The 16,961-nt window shown below is 34.7% G+C and overlaps 1 protein-coding gene across 1 annotated transcript in view; it reads right to left on the reverse strand.

Moving 5' to 3' along the window:
- HOOK3 (hook microtubule tethering protein 3) overlaps positions 1–16,961 on the reverse strand; it is a 73,077-nt gene that overhangs the window by 42,027 nt on the left and 14,089 nt on the right. The window contains exons 3-8 of the mRNA XM_090257970.1: positions 15,856–15,928; positions 14,868–14,918; positions 13,157–13,289; positions 8,853–8,920; positions 2,986–3,048; positions 1,141–1,224 (exon numbers count right to left, since the gene is read on the reverse strand). Coding sequence (XP_090114096.1) covers positions 1,141–1,224; positions 2,986–3,048; positions 8,853–8,920; positions 13,157–13,289; positions 14,868–14,918; positions 15,856–15,928 — 472 coding nt within the window. The remainder of the gene's footprint in view (positions 1–1,140; positions 1,225–2,985; positions 3,049–8,852; positions 8,921–13,156; positions 13,290–14,867; positions 14,919–15,855; positions 15,929–16,961) is intronic.

The raw sequence follows: 16,961 nt of genomic DNA on the forward strand, positions 1-16,961 counted from the left end.
TTTTAAAACTGCATCTTGTCCTTATTTACAGATGAAGTATTGCTAATTTTACTGACAGTATTAAATACATTAAAAGGGAAAAATCTCTTTCGGATCTAATGTATAACATGGTGACTGTAACTGATAATAATCTATTGAATATCTGAAATTTGCTGAGGGTGGAACTTGTGTTCTCCCCTTCTACCCGTACCTCCTGCCCTGCCCTGCCCTGCCCCACCCCACTCCAAAAAAAGTAAATATATGAGAAGATTTGATGGGTGGATGCATTTAAGTCAGTGGTGGGAAGCAATATATACATATATCCTATCATGATGCTGTGTATCTCAAAAAAGCTGAAAAAATAAAAAAATAAAAGAGAAAATCTCTTCTACCTCAAATTTTTCCACTTACTCTATGACCAGTTTCCCATCTCTATTGATCCTTTTATCTTTTGTTATGCAGATTTCCCTCACATTTAAGGATTAGCCAACAGCAAGGGTAACTGGAAGCTATAAGCATTCAATAGGCTTCAGCTTTGGGCTTTATCCACAAGAAGCTGGCCTTTACGTCAATTAGAGAACCCAGAAATAACAAAATGTAAAGGACATCACACTGCAATATTAATACTCAGTCTAACCTCTCTACGTTTCTGTGCAATCTCTTTAGAAAAAACTCCTCTGACTGGGAAACCGGCTATAGGTCATTCTATGTAGTGGCTGACAGGGTTGATGGGGCTCAGCTATTCTATATAAAACCCCCAGTTGTAGCCTCACATAGCCACCCAAGGTGTCTGTGCTCTCCCTGGAGTTCTGCTACAGCAGCTCCTAGCCCTTCTCCCCCAGAGGTGTTCTTGGCCACTACATTCTTTACTCCTTCCAGCCAATAGGACTTTTCCAACTGCCTTCTGGCTTTCAGAGACTGATGAAGACTGGGGGTTTGCTGCTGCCTGCTATAACCAAGCTGATTGCTAAACATTCAGGAAAGGAAATTAACATATTGCTCAGCCTACTATCTTTAACCAAAAATCTGTTTTCCTTTTTTTTTCTTCTTTAATTGGGGTTGCAGTGTAGACAAACTGTACTTTATGGCAGAACACAGTATGTTTTGTGGTATCTACAGCAGTACATTTCAAACAGGTGGGACACAGAACAGACCTCTTACCTGCATATCCAATTCATGGCATCTTTGAGCAATTTCTTCCTTAGCTGACAAAGCTTCATTTAGTTCCTCTGTAGTTTTCTTCAACTGGTTAGAAAACAAGAGATACAATAAACATTTCAATATGAAGTGGCAAAAATATTATATATGAATGAAACATTACCCCCCCTTTTCTTTATGAGTGACAGGGAGAAATCAAGAACCCTTCTGTCCAAGAGTCAAAAGAAGGCACTTCTAACTTTGAGTTATCTTTTTGTCCTAAATCTTATCTTTTCTGTACCTTGAATTTTGTTCTTTCCTCATATTGTTTTCTTACACATCTTCTACCTGGGCTACTTGGTTCTCGGTAATGTTGATTATAATAACTGAGAAATTTTACCTTAGTAAAATACGTATGTGCTAGAGGATAGGGTTTCAGTTGTTAAAATACATAGCTAGTATATTTCAATACAAGTTTTTTAGTCACATTAAGCCTATATGATAATTTTCCAGTTTTAAAATAAAATACTTTTATTATTCTGATCCTCAACACAAACCAAACATTCCCAAGTTATGTCCCATTACGTTAGCAAAGTAAAAAATTAATTATAATAAGCTGATTAATCACTTAATTTTAAAAAGAAAAAAAATGGATTATAATAAGATGATATTGACTTTTCATTTCATGTAACTAAACCTCTGTGTAATATAGATATAAAAAAATTTCATTCAGAGTAACCAACTTTAAAACCAAACACACCATAAAGTAAGGGAAAAACAAATTACAACTTGGGTTAAAATTATAGCACACCCAAAGATTTTCCTGCAAAATATTTAGAAACCATGGGGAAGAAATGAAAGACAAAGATCACAAAGATTTCTGTTCTTGCTTTGGAAGAGATGACCCAGAATGGCTGGAACATAGAAACTAACAATGTACCTTTCCATTAAAACCACAAAAATACATTGCAGAGTTCCTTTAAAAATGTAGGACTAAGCTCCTTAGTGCATTTAAGTATGAAGGGCAGAGGAAACATCTTCAATTGAAGAATAATGTGAAATACAAGGTAAACTATCTTTATTTTTTAATCCTCACCCAAGTATACCTTTTCTCATTGCTTTTAAAGAAAGAGGGAGGAGGAAAGAGAGAAACATCAATCAGTTGCCTCCTGTACCCAACCCTGACTGGGGATCAAACCTGCAACCTGGGTATGTGTCTTGACAGGGAATCAAACCCATGACCTTTCAGTCTGCAGGATGATGCTCCAACCCACTGAGCCACACCGGCCAGGACAAGGAAAACTATCTTTTTATCAGTCCTGGCCGGTGTGGCTCAGTGGATTTAGTGCCGGCCTGAGAACCGAAAGGTCACTGGTTTGCTTCCCAGTCAGAGCATATGACTGGGTTTCGGGCCAGGTCCCCAGTTGGGGACATGCAAGATTGATAGATCTCTCGTACATTGATGTTTCTCTCTTTTTCTCCCTCTCTTTAAAAAATAAAATAAATAAAACCTTTTTTAAAAAACTATCTTTTTATCATAAATTATGATTATTTAAGCTAATGGAAAATGCATGCAACTTTCCAGAAAAGCATCTGTTGCATTAAATGTGGCATACAGAAAGAAACACAAATTACAAAAAGTTATATAAGTTATTTTATTTTAAAGTGGGTATGGAACAATATTTTATTTACAAACTATAAATGTGTAATTTCCGTAAGTAAAGTGGCTGAAGTTCTTAAATTTTTGGTAAAAAATAATTATACCAATATATTCCATAAGCAATTTCCAAAGAAATATCCTTTTCATTAATATTTAAACTTGATCCTTTTCAATCTTTGCATGGATAAAAACAATGCAAAATTAGATACCTGGCGATCAAGGTCAGCATAGGCATCATTTCCAGCAGGAACGGGAGATTCTTTACTCATCAGCTGAAATTAAGATTTAAATGATTAAAACTATGAGGCAAAAAAAGCATTCTATATGATATACTTACACAACAAACATGAACACCCAGCCACTATATAATTATAAAAATTAAAATAAGAACACCTATGTAAAAGGAATATTTTCTCATACATTAAAGCTTTTCAGATTAGAACTTTGTTTTTTCACTCCAAGATGCTGTCTTCATTTAAAATTATAGGTCTAAATTCTGATGCTCATTTCCTCTGTAGGCCCAGTCACAAGAATCAAGTATTACTTACTCTTACACTAAAAAGAAGGCTTTAAGTTAAAAATGTGGCTTAATATTTAAAAACATTGACTTTTCAATTAAAAAATGACAACACTAAGTATTTCTAAAGAATATATGTGGACAACATCACAATATCCAAAAGATAGGGAAAACCCAAATGTCCAACAACTGAATAAATGGGTAAACAAAATGTGATATGTACACTTGTATTCATACAATGGAATATTATTCAGCCATAAAAAGAACAAAATATTGATACACACTACAACATAACCTTGAAAACACTATGCTAAATGAAAAAAGCCAGGCACAAAACGGCACATATCCAATGATTCCATTTAAATGAAATATCCAGAAGGAAATCCACAGACAGAAAGCAGATTACTGGTTGCCAGGGGCTCGAGGGAAGAGGAAACAAGGTTACAGGGCTTCCTTCTGTGGTGATGAAAAGGTTCTGAAACTAAATAGTGGTAATGTTTGCATAACATGAAATGTACCACATGTCACTGATGTTATACATATTATATTACAATAAAAAATAAACACATATGAATAGAATGTGCCTTAAATAAAAAGTCTACCATCTTTAAAAAGCTTTTCTTCAACCCCATAATTTTATCCAGGTACCCACTGTCCTCCTCCTACGTCCAGCCAATCACCAGGCCGACTGATTCAAGCTCTGGTCATTTTCAAATATGTCCACTTCTCTCTACCCTAACTCCACCTGAACCGCTATAACCTAGTTCAGGATCCCAGCACTCTTCACTGGATAATTACTAAGGCCTCTTAACTGCTCTTCCTTTTTCTAGCCTTGTTTTTCTCCAATCCATTCTTCTCATTGCACAAACTTCCTCAGATACAGACTTCAATCTCTTTTCTCCTTAAAATCTACTCATTGTTTTCCAAAATTCCAGCTCCCTTAACAAAACTGCTCATTACCCTAATGATCTCACATTTCTTGTTTCATCTCTTATTTGTATCTCCCAATGTTTGCTACAGGCATTCTTCTTTAATACCTCCAACATGCCATATAGGTCTTGCTTTCTCTCGTCCACTCCCTCACCTATTTCATCCTCTGTGCTCAGTCTAGATGCCACTTTCTCTGAATATCCCAAATCTGAGTTAGACACTCCCTTGAGGTACTCCTATATTTTTCCCATAATGGCACTTTCACAGTGAATGCTTTGAATGTATCTGAATTACCTGCTTAGCCATTTCTCCCATGAGACTTATGCTCCATGAGTCAAGACACCATGTCTATCTTTTTCATAGTTGTATGTATACTGCCTACCAAAACTCCTGGTGCATATTAGGAGCTCAATGAGTATTTGCTAAATAAATAAAAGGAACATGCACATAGTAAACATATAACCTATTCTTAACATCTACAGTAACTGTATGCACAAATTTTATATGTTGCTTCGTTCACTTGACATTTTAAATGTTTCCCCATTGTCATAAGACAACACCCCCCCTTTATTTTTTTACAAATTTTTATCAGCTATGTAATATTCCACAGACGGGAAGTGTCATGTTTGAAACACTTGCGTACCAATGGATAGATATTTTTTCACATTTCTATTAATATAAAATAGTTTGATAAACACTGTTGTGCACAACCTTAGTCTTAATTTCTAAATAATTCCTTGGGATAAAGTGACAGAATTAAAAAGAAAATTTGGTCACAAATTTTAAAAATATTACTGGTTATAGATAAAATACCTGTTATTAAAGAAAAATTGGAAAATATAGAAAAGAGTATAGAACATTACCATTTGGGAATGGTTAACGTTTTGGCAAATTTATTTTCACTTATCTTAATTTTAATTAACAGAAACTGTATTATGTTGCGCATATTCTCTGTTTCCTTAAACATCACAAGTCTTCCTTTATGTCATTATATATTTCTCAAAAATATGCTTTAGCCCTGGCCAGATAGCTCAGTTGGTTAGTGTCACCCCAATACGCCAAGGTTGTGGGTTTAATCCCCACTCAGGGCACATAAAAAATCAAGGAATGAATGCATAAATAAGTGAAACAACAAACTGATGTCTACATAATATGCTAATATATTATTGTACCATAATTTATCCATTCCCCTATTGCTTGGCAGTTAGGTTTATTCTTATTTTTCACAACTAGAAAAATAATACTAAAATAAACAATCTTGAGGCACTACAGCAGAGTGGTTATGGGTATGAGCTCTGGATTCAGACTGCTTAGATCAGACTTCTAACTGTCACTACTTCTTGTGTGAATTTGGGCAAGTTACTCATATTGTCTATGCCCGTTTCCTCTATTATAAAATAGGGACAATAACAGTACAGACCTCAAAGAATTGTAGTTAATTTTTTGTGTGTGTGGTAAAATATATATTTGCCATTTTAACAATTTTTAAGTGTACATTTCAATAACATTAATTAAAATTATAATGAATTTTAAGTGAGTTAATAAATATAATGTGCTCAGTACCAGCAATACCTAGCACATAAGTGCTAGATAAATGTTTGCTATTAGTATTGTATTATTATTATGAATCTTTGTATTTCAGGTTTCCTTAAGATAAATCCCTAAAAGTGAAATTATAGGATCAATTACAGTAAGGCAGAACTATTAGTGGCCCCTTACTCCTTTTCCTGTTTTTGCTTAATAACAGGAACCTCAAATTTTGGCTGGGTCTATGACCACCTGGATAAAAGACCTCGTGTGGCTATGTGAGTTCTATCTGACTAATAGGAATGAGAATTACTGAAAACTTACTTAAAGGAAGTGGGTAACCCTTCCTTCCATCCTTCCTGCTGGCTGGAAATGTTAATGATAGCTTCAAGTTGAAAAGGCATAGCTCAACCACTCCATAGGAATCGTATACAGTATTAAGGATGACAAACATTCCATGGAAAACAGTGTGCCAACTGCTGGAGTAGGGGGTTTAGGGGAGGTGGAGGAGAGTATTGGGGAATAAACAGAAACTTGACTTGCGGTGGTGAACACATAATACAGTGTACAGATGATGTGTTGGAGAATTGTGCACCTGAAACCCATATAATTTTGTTAACCAGCATCACCCCCAATAAAATCAATGGAGGAAAAAAAAATTTTCTAAAAAAAAGAAGAACAAAGGTGGCGGTAATAAACACAAGCAAGCTGAGTTTCTGGTGATTACAGAGCCAACCCAGGACCTCTTAAGAGTACATTACACTTATATCTTGCTTGGTTGATTACCATTTTGATATTCTAACACTCATGACCTTATATCTTCTCTAAGAGTATAACATATTTTTTTCCAAGTTTTTTATTGTTGTTCTATTAATTGTCCCATTTTTCCTCCATTGCTCGTAAGAGTGTAATACTGTTAAAAAGATGCACCAGTTTACCCTCCCACCATCATTGCTAAATGATCTTTTAAAAGCTCTTCTTTTTAAAAAGGTCCTGTACAATAAAAAAGCTTGGTTGGCCACATTCTCCAGTTACTAGTAGGAAGCCTATAACCCTCTAGAATTCCCTTACTGATAGATTGTCTGTTATTCATGGAGGGACCCTAGACGGTGTAAAGCTAAGGACATGACTCCAGAAAACCAACCATGGGTTAAGGGATTGGGGCTTTGAGCCATTTGGTATCAGCCTGACCTCTGAGGAAGAAGGGGAACTGGAAACGGAGTTCAACTTCATGGCCAATCAATCATGTCTACATAATGAAACCCCAGTAAAAACTCTGGACATTAAAACTCAGGAGACCTTTCTTTGTTGACGGTACTCTGCATATTGTCACACATTAATGTGCTGGAATAGTGACATCTTGATTCTGTGGGCTAGAGGCAGCACGAAATTTGCACTTGGGACCCTCACTCTATGCACTGGGGGGAAGGCAGGGAGTTCTGATTTGTATCCTTTTGCTATAATTAAACTGTCATCACTTCTGGGTTCTTAAGTCTTGTAATGAATTCTCAAACATGAGGGGGTAATGGGAATCCCCAAATTTATTGTCAGTTGGTCAGTATTTTAAAACATATTTTATTTTAATTTGCATTTAACATTTTTCATTTGTTGTATTTTTTCTGTTAATTGAATATTCATGTCCTCTACTATTTCCTAGTTTCCTTAAAGATATCTTTCATTGCTTTTTAATTTTTAAAAATATTTTTTTAATTTATTTTTAGAGAGTGGGGAAGGGAGGAAAAGAGGGAGAGAAACATTAATGGGTGGTGACTCTCATGTGCCCGCAACCCAGGCACGTGCCCTGGGTTGAACCAGCGACCCTTTGGTTTGCAGGCCAGCACTCAGTCCACTGAGCCACACCAGCCAGGGCTTCAATTGCTTTTTTGATCAAAAACATTCTCAAATCCTGAGATCAATCAGTTATTAAGCTATATTTTTACTTTTATAGTTTTGTTTTACATTTGCTGAGGTTCAGGACATGCTACTCCAAAAGATGGTACCTTGGCATATAAAATATTTCAAGCAGAAGAAATGTGTGAAACGGCAGGTACAGGAAGGATTTTTCTGACCTTCCCTGAAGCGGGTCATGAGACCTTCACATGAGAGGTTCCCTTTCTATACTCAGAGAAAAGGAGCATCCTTACCTCCAAAGTCAGAGGGCTGCTGAAAGGAATGAGTGAACAGGATTTGCTCTTTTCCCCAGCTTATTACACTTAGCTCAAAAGCTTCTTCCCCTATTATATTTTTCAACGAATCTCTACTTTTCATCAAACCCAGCATCAAAACATTCAGGTTTAAATACTTCTTCAGTCTTAATTTCCTTATAAAGACTCCGTTGTCATTTAAAACTTATATTAAGTCCATTTGTATGTTTTTCTCTTGTTAACACATCTTTTGTATTAGAGGCCCCAGCGGAGAACTTGGAAGGGTAAAAGAAAAATATCTTTTTTCTCTCCTATAGTTTCAATATAAATAATCATTCAGAAATTGCTTTGCCCTGGCCGTTGTGGCTCAGTTGGTTGGAGTGTTGACCGGTAAACTGAAAGGTAATGGGTTTGATTCCCGGTCAGAAGCACATACGTAGGTTTCAGGTTCAGTCCCTGGTTGGGGCAGGTACAAGAGGCAACGGATTGATGTTTCTCTCCCCTGCCTCTCACCCTCCGTTCCCCTCTCTCTAAAAAATCAAAAAGAATGTCCCGGAGTAAGGATTAAAAAAAAAAAAAAAAATTTGCTTTGGGTCTGGTTGAAATTGAAGGCCCATTTTCTAAGTCTGAAGTAAATTGTTGGTTTAAGACAGAAATTATTTATACTGGCTTTAGGATTTAGTCTACAAGTCCTAGTTCATTAGGGCATTTTTAAAAATCATGAATAGTTATGAATATCTATACTTGCAAGGTAAATGTTTAAGATTTAAATAAAAATGAGAAATTTAAATGAGTATGATTTTCTTTAATAAAAATGAGACAAGCTATATCATAAATTTAAAGAAAATTTTCTTTTAAATGAGGAGACTCTCTTTCTAAAAACTTCTACTTCTATTATTTAAACTCATGTTTGTTCCTTTAGTTTCTCACAAACTGTAAGCACAAAGCTCCAACGTACCTCTTGAATGGCTGTCATGACAACATGTTGAACAGATTCCTCCATCATCATAATGGCTTGGATGTACTCTGAAACAAGAACAATCTGGAATGTCATTGTTCAAGTTAAAGATAGTCAAAGGAGTAAAGGCTTACACTTCATAAATTCTTATAAGTAGTTTCTAGTCTTTTGATTCTTCCTAGGCATTTCTCATATTACTGAACATATGCACCATAGGTAAAGGCTGCAAATCACAGTATCTATCTTTCCTTAACATATCACCCAAACCTATCCCCAACTATTCCTTATAAAGTTGAGGCTAGAGCTTCTGGTCACAGGAATGCAGGATTCATATAAAACAATGAAATGGTAAAGCCTAGAGCCAGGGTGGATAAAACTACATATCCCTATTCTTAAAATCTAAAAATTACCTTACTTTCACATTAACCTTTGCTACACATTAAGTAAACTTTGAAGTCTGTGCTTTATTCTTATGTGACATAAAAGCATGGAATTGTGTATAATTCCGACATTAATATTTTCTTCTGTAGGAAAAGGAAAATCTTAATGGACCTGAGAGCTGCTTAGAATTAAGATGGATTTAAGATAGAGATACCATAGGTAAAGAAAAACTGGATGACCCTGGACTTTAATGATTCACACCTCTAATAAGCGCAAGCACCTACTTTATCAATCTTCCCCTCACCACTGCCTTCTAAAAAAGCCTCGGAAGTAGTTTCTATTATTTCCAAATCCAACAATGGATGACAAAACTGACATTAAACATAAAAAAAATCAATACGTCAGCTGGATTCCAACAAATATGGTAAATACGTCTCATAAGAAGCAGTTAGGAAATTTAAGCCTCCACCTGCCATACATCCAAAAACAAACACCAAAAACTTGTCTCAGCACTCCAAGTAATATTATATGAAGGAATCTTACTGTGAAGCTGTTAAAGTGACCTTTTGGCAAGAGACTCATGTCTTTGGAATGCCAAACTATAATCCTTTGCTTGACAGGTAACTTGTTTAAAACAAAAGTATTTTGACAGCATTATTAAATTATGACATTCTGTTTCTGAATGCCAAAGCTATCAGTTCATCAAAAGCATGTTTTTAAAGAAGTATTTGTCCTAGGGACACTTTATACTCAATCAAATGTATGGTTAAGCATAAATATACACAACACACTTAAAGGACAGATATTGTTCTTTGGCCAAAAGTAGAAATATCAAAACCACTATTTAGCAAAAAAAGAAAAAAAAAGAAAAAGTGAAAGAAAAAAAAAGTCCTTTCATCTAAGTCCAATTTCTTGCTTTGTTAATGAGGAGCACCCTACAAGTGTTGAAATGAAAGGGCTTGATTTTGGATATTCTGTTCAAAGGTACAAAACACAGAATCCCAAGGTTACTGGAGAAAATGGTACAGCTAGAATGACTAAACGACCTTCAAAATAAAAGACTGGACATGGAAGAGAAGAAGCAGTGGAACTGATAATGGGGAAAGAAAACTTAATGACAGCCTACTGGAAGCGAAGAAAACAACGGTGAGAACAGGGAGGTGAGGAAGTTATTAGTAAGGTGTGAGAGGGGAAGCGTTAGTTAAGAAGCGGTGTTGCCACGTCAAGGCCCTTCCCCGCGAACACCGTAAAATGCTAAATGATAGATGATGATGATAGCTACATTAATGTACAATTTCTGAGAAATAAAAAAATAATTTACAAATTGTAAAAGTCCAAATACAAGTATGTATGATTACTGGGTGTAGATCTATGAGGCGATGCTGAAGAATGGGGTGTGCTATGCCAGGGAGTTGATCCTGAAAACTTATCTTTTAGGTCCAAAATTTACAGCACAGTTTAGTATAAGAAGTATTAAGTTTGAATGGGGAAGAGTTATGCATTTTTGTCCTTGCCTAGTCTCTCACAAGCCAAAAATCCTGGGTAAGGCATATAGTATTATTTACGGGTCTTAGTTTCCTAACCTGTAAAGTGATTTTTGTTCCATTAGCATATACTAGAGTACGAAGCAGAAAGGAGACACTAGTAAATATTTTTATTAGTGTGTTTTCTACTACTAGTCTTTGCTTCTTGAAATTTCCACCACTTATTTGCTCCAGTTCGGGAAGCCAGATAGCCAAGATAAATGTGTGTTTAGTCAATGTTCTGGGCAATTGTTCCTTACTTCTAACTGAAAAATCATCTGAACAAAAAGTCCTGTTTTTTTGTATAGCACTTTCTAGATTACAAAGCAAATACACATAAACAGTATCATTTACTCCTTATGACTATCAGGTTTTGATGCTCATTTTGTAGATGAAGAAACAAGCTGTCATGTCCAATGCTGGCCAGGTAGTAAGTGGGAGAGTCACTTCAGTAACCCTTACATTAATATTATAAATTGCAGCCAAAGAAAATACTTAACAATTCAGAAATTCATTTAATTTAATTCTTAGCTCTCAACTGTGTTCCAGAGAGCAGAGAATGACCTACAGATACCTGAGATATTAAAATCCTGTTCAAAGTTTTCATCATTTGTATATAATTTCAGGGGGGAAAACTGAAAGTAGGTTTTAAACAGAACACTTGACCTGTGTGAGGAGCTTGATAAATATTATAACTGTCTTCTATTCCACAGGAATATGAATATTGATAACATTCTTGTCTTTTCCTACTCTTTCCGTCTTATAAATGTGATTAGCCAACTCAAAACAGCTACACCCTTCCAAGGACCCTTATGTACCAAGGATAATCCCAAGAGTTGATTACTCTCCTTACAGAATAAATACATTAGAAGCTATTATCTGAATTCAATGAACCCATTAAATAACATTTCATCCACCTTTTAAAATCGAAGCATCTCCTTAGATATTTAATGTCTTCAATCTTCTTATTTATAACAATCTTCTAATCTTTTATAAAAAATTGTTAGACATTTCAGTAATATACAAAAATCAAAATGTAGAAAACTTTTAATTTTTGAGTTAAACTAAATAAATGAGCTAAAATTTTCTGCTAAAATATAAAAGAAATGGAGCTAGAGAGAAAGACACACATTGTTAGAAAAAATTCCTGAATCAGAAACCAATAAAAACTAGTCATAGCTTTAAAAAAAACAATGTTGACTGTTATTAAAATTAGAAGTAGAACACTATAAAAAGCACAGAAAGCAAATTAATAAAAATCTGTATTACCAGAGGTGGGGTGCGACAAAGAAGAAAAACAACTTTGGGCTTTAAAAAAAAAAATCCATCTTCTTCAAAGGTCATCTAAATAGAAGTAAAATACTGTCATCATCATTTAGAATAGTCCCTATCTAATTTTGTCCTGCTTTATCTCCCTTTATCCTCCTCACTATCCTCTATTTATTGTTGTTGTTTTTAATCCCTCAGAGGTAACCTAGGTCTTTCTGACATTCAATTTCTACTATTCAGATTACTCTTAACTCATATTCTCCATATCTTTGCTTAAATAACTTCCCTGACCCAAGCCTAAACTGTCCCCCATTACATTTTACCTTCACAGCACTCACCACTACTCAAATTACCGAGTTCCGTGTGGCATTATGTATTGCCCTCCACCTCCACTCAGGTACGAGTTCCAGGAGGGCAGGTGCCATGCCTGCTTTGTCTGACACTGTGTTTCGGCAGATATTTGTGAAATAAATCCTTCATACTTGCAATCTAAAATATAAGTCCTAAGAGCTGAACTGATCCAGTTTATCATTATTATCTCTATTAATTAATTAATTTAGGGGGACCTTACCCAATTAAGAGTAAATTTCATTATATTTGGTGTAAAGATAATCTACTTAAAGAATTATGTAGTCTTGCAGAAATGGAAAGAATATCATCATAATCAAATTTATTCTAACTTGTAAAAACTCTTTTAAGCTTGAAAACAAAAAAATCAGAGAAAACGCCATTCTTTGAGAATAGCTTTTAAAAGATGTTGTTTGTACTGGTGATTTATAAATAATATATACAATATGCATCATTTTAATATACTATTAAATATATATTTATAAATACACATTTATATGTTATATATTACATATATTCTTATAAATTTTACATGTTACTATATATTATTTTTCTTATTATTTTACTGTTTTATTGATTTTTAGAGAGAGAGGAAGGAAGGTGGGGGAACATCGATTTGTTGTTCGCTTATTTATGCATTCATTGGTTGATTCTTATATTTGCCCTGACTGGGGACTGAACCTTCAACCTTGGCGTATCTAAACGATGCTTTAACCAACTAAGCCACCTGGCCAGGGCATTTCTTATTATTTTAAATGCATACACTAACTTCAAATAAATTACCTTGCTTTTGTTCACAGTTCACAGCACAGCCTAAAATGAGCTGAAGCATCCTTCCGAGCTCTGCAGCATCAGAATGCTCCCCAATAAGGTTCACATCAGGAAGGGTAAAGTCATTAATTTGCTGTCCTAAAATCTGAATGGAGATAAAAGGATTAGAATTGCATTTACATGCAGTTGTTTATATGAACAAATGAAGTATTTGGTAGAGACTACATTGTCAGCAACAGAAATTCACTGCTAAGGACAGAGCTGTCATGTCAATCTCACTCCCAATTTGTTTCTACCTCCCACAAACCTAAGTTATAACTACCTTGATTCAAGCTAGGCCCTAATCTGGTATGTCATATGTACACTTAGCAAAGAAACTGAGTAGTACTACTAACCCCTCCACCATCCCCAGAAAAACTGGATGTGTATTCTCTGAAGAAGCAGAGCCAGTGAGATTCTAAACTAGGGGGCACCAGAAACAGAGCAGAGATGAAATACAGGTTCATGTCCCTAATGGTAAGATTCCTCCTAGCCATCCTCACTCTACTTGACTACAAAATGCTGATAGCAAAATGCCAATATCAGGAAGGAGAATGGAAGATTACTTTATGGGGAAGTTGCATGGCCCCCAAATGAAATGACTTCTGATGCAGACAAATGGGTAGGTCTCTGACTGCTAACCCTATGCTGAAAAATGGAGATCCAAAAAGCACAGAAGCAGGATGAGTGTGGCTCTAGTGAATGGGTGAGGGGAGAGCAGTGTAGGAGGAAGTCAGAGGGGTCATGCAGTACCGGGTGACTCAGTGTAAGAAGGATCTGATTCTCAATGCAATAGGAAACCATGGAAGACTTTGGGGAGAGACTGACATAATCAAATTTATATTTTTAAAAATCACCCTGGCTTTACCGTGGAGAACAGACTGTACAGGAGCAAGAATAAAATCAGGGTCACCAGTTAGACCACTCTAGTCATCTAAGCAAGTGCTAATAATGATGGCTTGGTATACAGTGGTGGCAATAGAGATGAAGGAAGCTATAATTTGGAGGTTTAACTATGGGTCTTGCTGATGATAGCAAAAGAAGGAAAGGACAAAAGGACAATTTGTAGGTTTTGGGCTTGAGCTGTAGGGTTGAGAGCTGGGTTACATACTAAGATGATGAAGGTAGATGATATATATATATATATATAAATGCAAGTATAAATGCAGGTTAAGCCTGTGGGGTAAAAAACAGTAAGGAGATCAGATTTCTAGGCTGTGTTGTGTCCACTAGAAATTTAAAGTAAAGCTAGTTCCACCGCCTGATTTTTCCCCCAGCAATGTCTTGACTGTTCTGATACAGACTCAGAAAAAAATTGGGTTAATCAAGGGATGGGGGTTTGCTAAGAAATAAAATGGAAGTAGGTAAGGGAGTTGATTATAATAATGCATGGACTCTAAACTATATTCACAAGTAAGGAAAGTAAGGAGAAAATTAATAGATACAGAAAGTAAAGTTTAACATAAATTAGTATTTATCTACAAACTATCCATATTATAGTGAAAGCTATTTATCTAGTAACCATCTAATAAATGGTTGTTTGAACCAACATCCTATACAACAGAAGATAAACTGATTATTAATCTTTATGTAATTTTTCCTTTACTTGAAACTATTGTAAAATATTATAAGATTAAACTATCCGATAGTAATTTCCAAGCAGAATGAGAAAAAAAGTCCTTACCTCATGATTATAATCCAATATTCCTTTTAAAATTTTCTTTAGATTGCTTATCTGTTTAAAGAGAGGAAATAACTGGGTAAAAGGCAAATACAGATCAAAATAGTTTAACAAAAATTTCTAAATCAATTTATCAAATCGGTTAACTATAAGTAAATATAGAAAATAAAATTCAACAGCATGTTGGAATTAACATCACCAAAAAAGGGCTCTCAATGACCTCATTTATTTCATTTAAGATATTTATGTAACAAGTTAAGTTTCCAATAATGTTAAATTTTTAATGTCATGACCACTGACAAAAATTGGAGGGTAATTGAGTAAGACTTAACAGTAAGGTTATTCAGATTTTCTGCAGCTAAAGAAAAAGTGTACCATCCTTAATGAAGACTTGAGTTCAGTGCTGTTTTCCCTAGAAAAGTGGAGTTGCATCTTATATAGAGATTAAGTTCTAAGGTTAAAAGCTTTAAGTAAAAATTATCCTTGGAAATCTCTTAAAGTAACTTACAACATATGTCTCCAAGTTCTTCCACTGTCAGAAAAGACTGCTCTTTCTTCAGTTGAGCACCAAAGTAAATATTTAAGAGTCATAAGGTTAAAAAAAACCATGAACTATACTAGGTACATTATATACATTAAGTAATTTATTTCTATAAGGGGGATCCTATTACAATCCTTGTTTCACAAACGGGGAAACCAAGGCACAGAAAGGTTAAAAGGCTTTCCCACAGACAGTAAATGGCAAAGTTGTGATATAGACAAAGGTACTCCGGCCCTAGAGGCCCTGTCCTCAGTCACTATGCTTTCCTAATTTACTTTATATGTTGGTGAGCAATTGCAGATTACCTCCAGTCTTCAATTCTAGATGATTTCACTACAGAGTATCTAAGTTTCTAAAGCTCACTGGACATATTTGATAAAAAAATCAACAAAGACTATATACACACTAGTAAAAGCTTAATTTACAGATAGAAAAATAAAAAGATAATACCTTTAGCCTCCAATTATCTCCCACTTCAGTTTTTATTCTGTTTAGCCAATTTTCGTCAAAATACACAGGATCTCTACAAGTAAGAAAAAGCTAGTATATTAAGGTCATGTAGCTATCAAGCAAAAATAAAAAAGGAAACCAAGAAAACTGAAATCTATCCCGTATTATCACTTAATTGCAACATAAAATGAATTTGCCGAATATCAGCCACTGAATAAACTCAGTACATGAGACCAGATACAAGTAATTTTTCTAAAATCAATTTGTTAATAGCTCATTAAAATACATATGCATTTTATGAGAAAACTAAAAAATGAAAAGTAACATAGTTAATATGTTTTAAAAACAAACTACAGATAAATATGCTAACTTGGAATTAACATAACTTAGAGTCACCACACTAATATCTGAAAATGTTAAAGACATAATTTTAACTAGACAAAAGAAATATATTAAGGTTAAAATCAAGTTTTCAGTTAATATTTCAACAACCTCCATCATTTAGTACTTCAAACATCACCAATGCTGTTTCTAAAATGTCAATTTTAAAAAATATAACCTGAGAATCTATTTCCTCAGATATCGACAAAGTTGGACACCGTTTCTGTTTGCAAAGGCTTAAAATCTAACATAACATTGGTGTGGACAAACTGAAACAACCACAGAACTTGAATATGCTTATGGTTATTTCTCTTAGGAAAATCTCCTAAAATGTATAAACATTAGAAAGGAAAAAACACACACACACACACACACAAAACTTTTTTTTTAGCTCAGCATATGCTCATTTCAAAGGTTTTGAAACGACTACTCTAAGAAAGTATTTGTTCAACCCCACAGAATGTCTATGTTCCCATTTGTTGCCCAATACCTCATGTCCTCTATAAATATTTGTAGACTGAAATACATTTGGAAGGTGATAGCATGTTCACTTAATAAGCTCTCAATCTACTACTTGGGCAGAATATAGCAAGAATAGATGTCTACAGCCTTCTTACAAGTGTGACTTTTCCTAGTGATAAAGTTTGACTCACTAAGCAGAAATCTAGCTATAACTCTGTTTGGATAAGTACCAGTAGTTATAATTTCAGTGATGTTTTCTAAGT

This window comes from Furipterus horrens, unplaced genomic scaffold, assembly GCF_987537825.1.
Source record: "Furipterus horrens unplaced genomic scaffold, mFurHor1.1.pri manual_scaffold_12, whole genome shotgun sequence".
Classification (NCBI taxonomy): Eukaryota; Metazoa; Chordata; class Mammalia; order Chiroptera; family Furipteridae; genus Furipterus; species Furipterus horrens.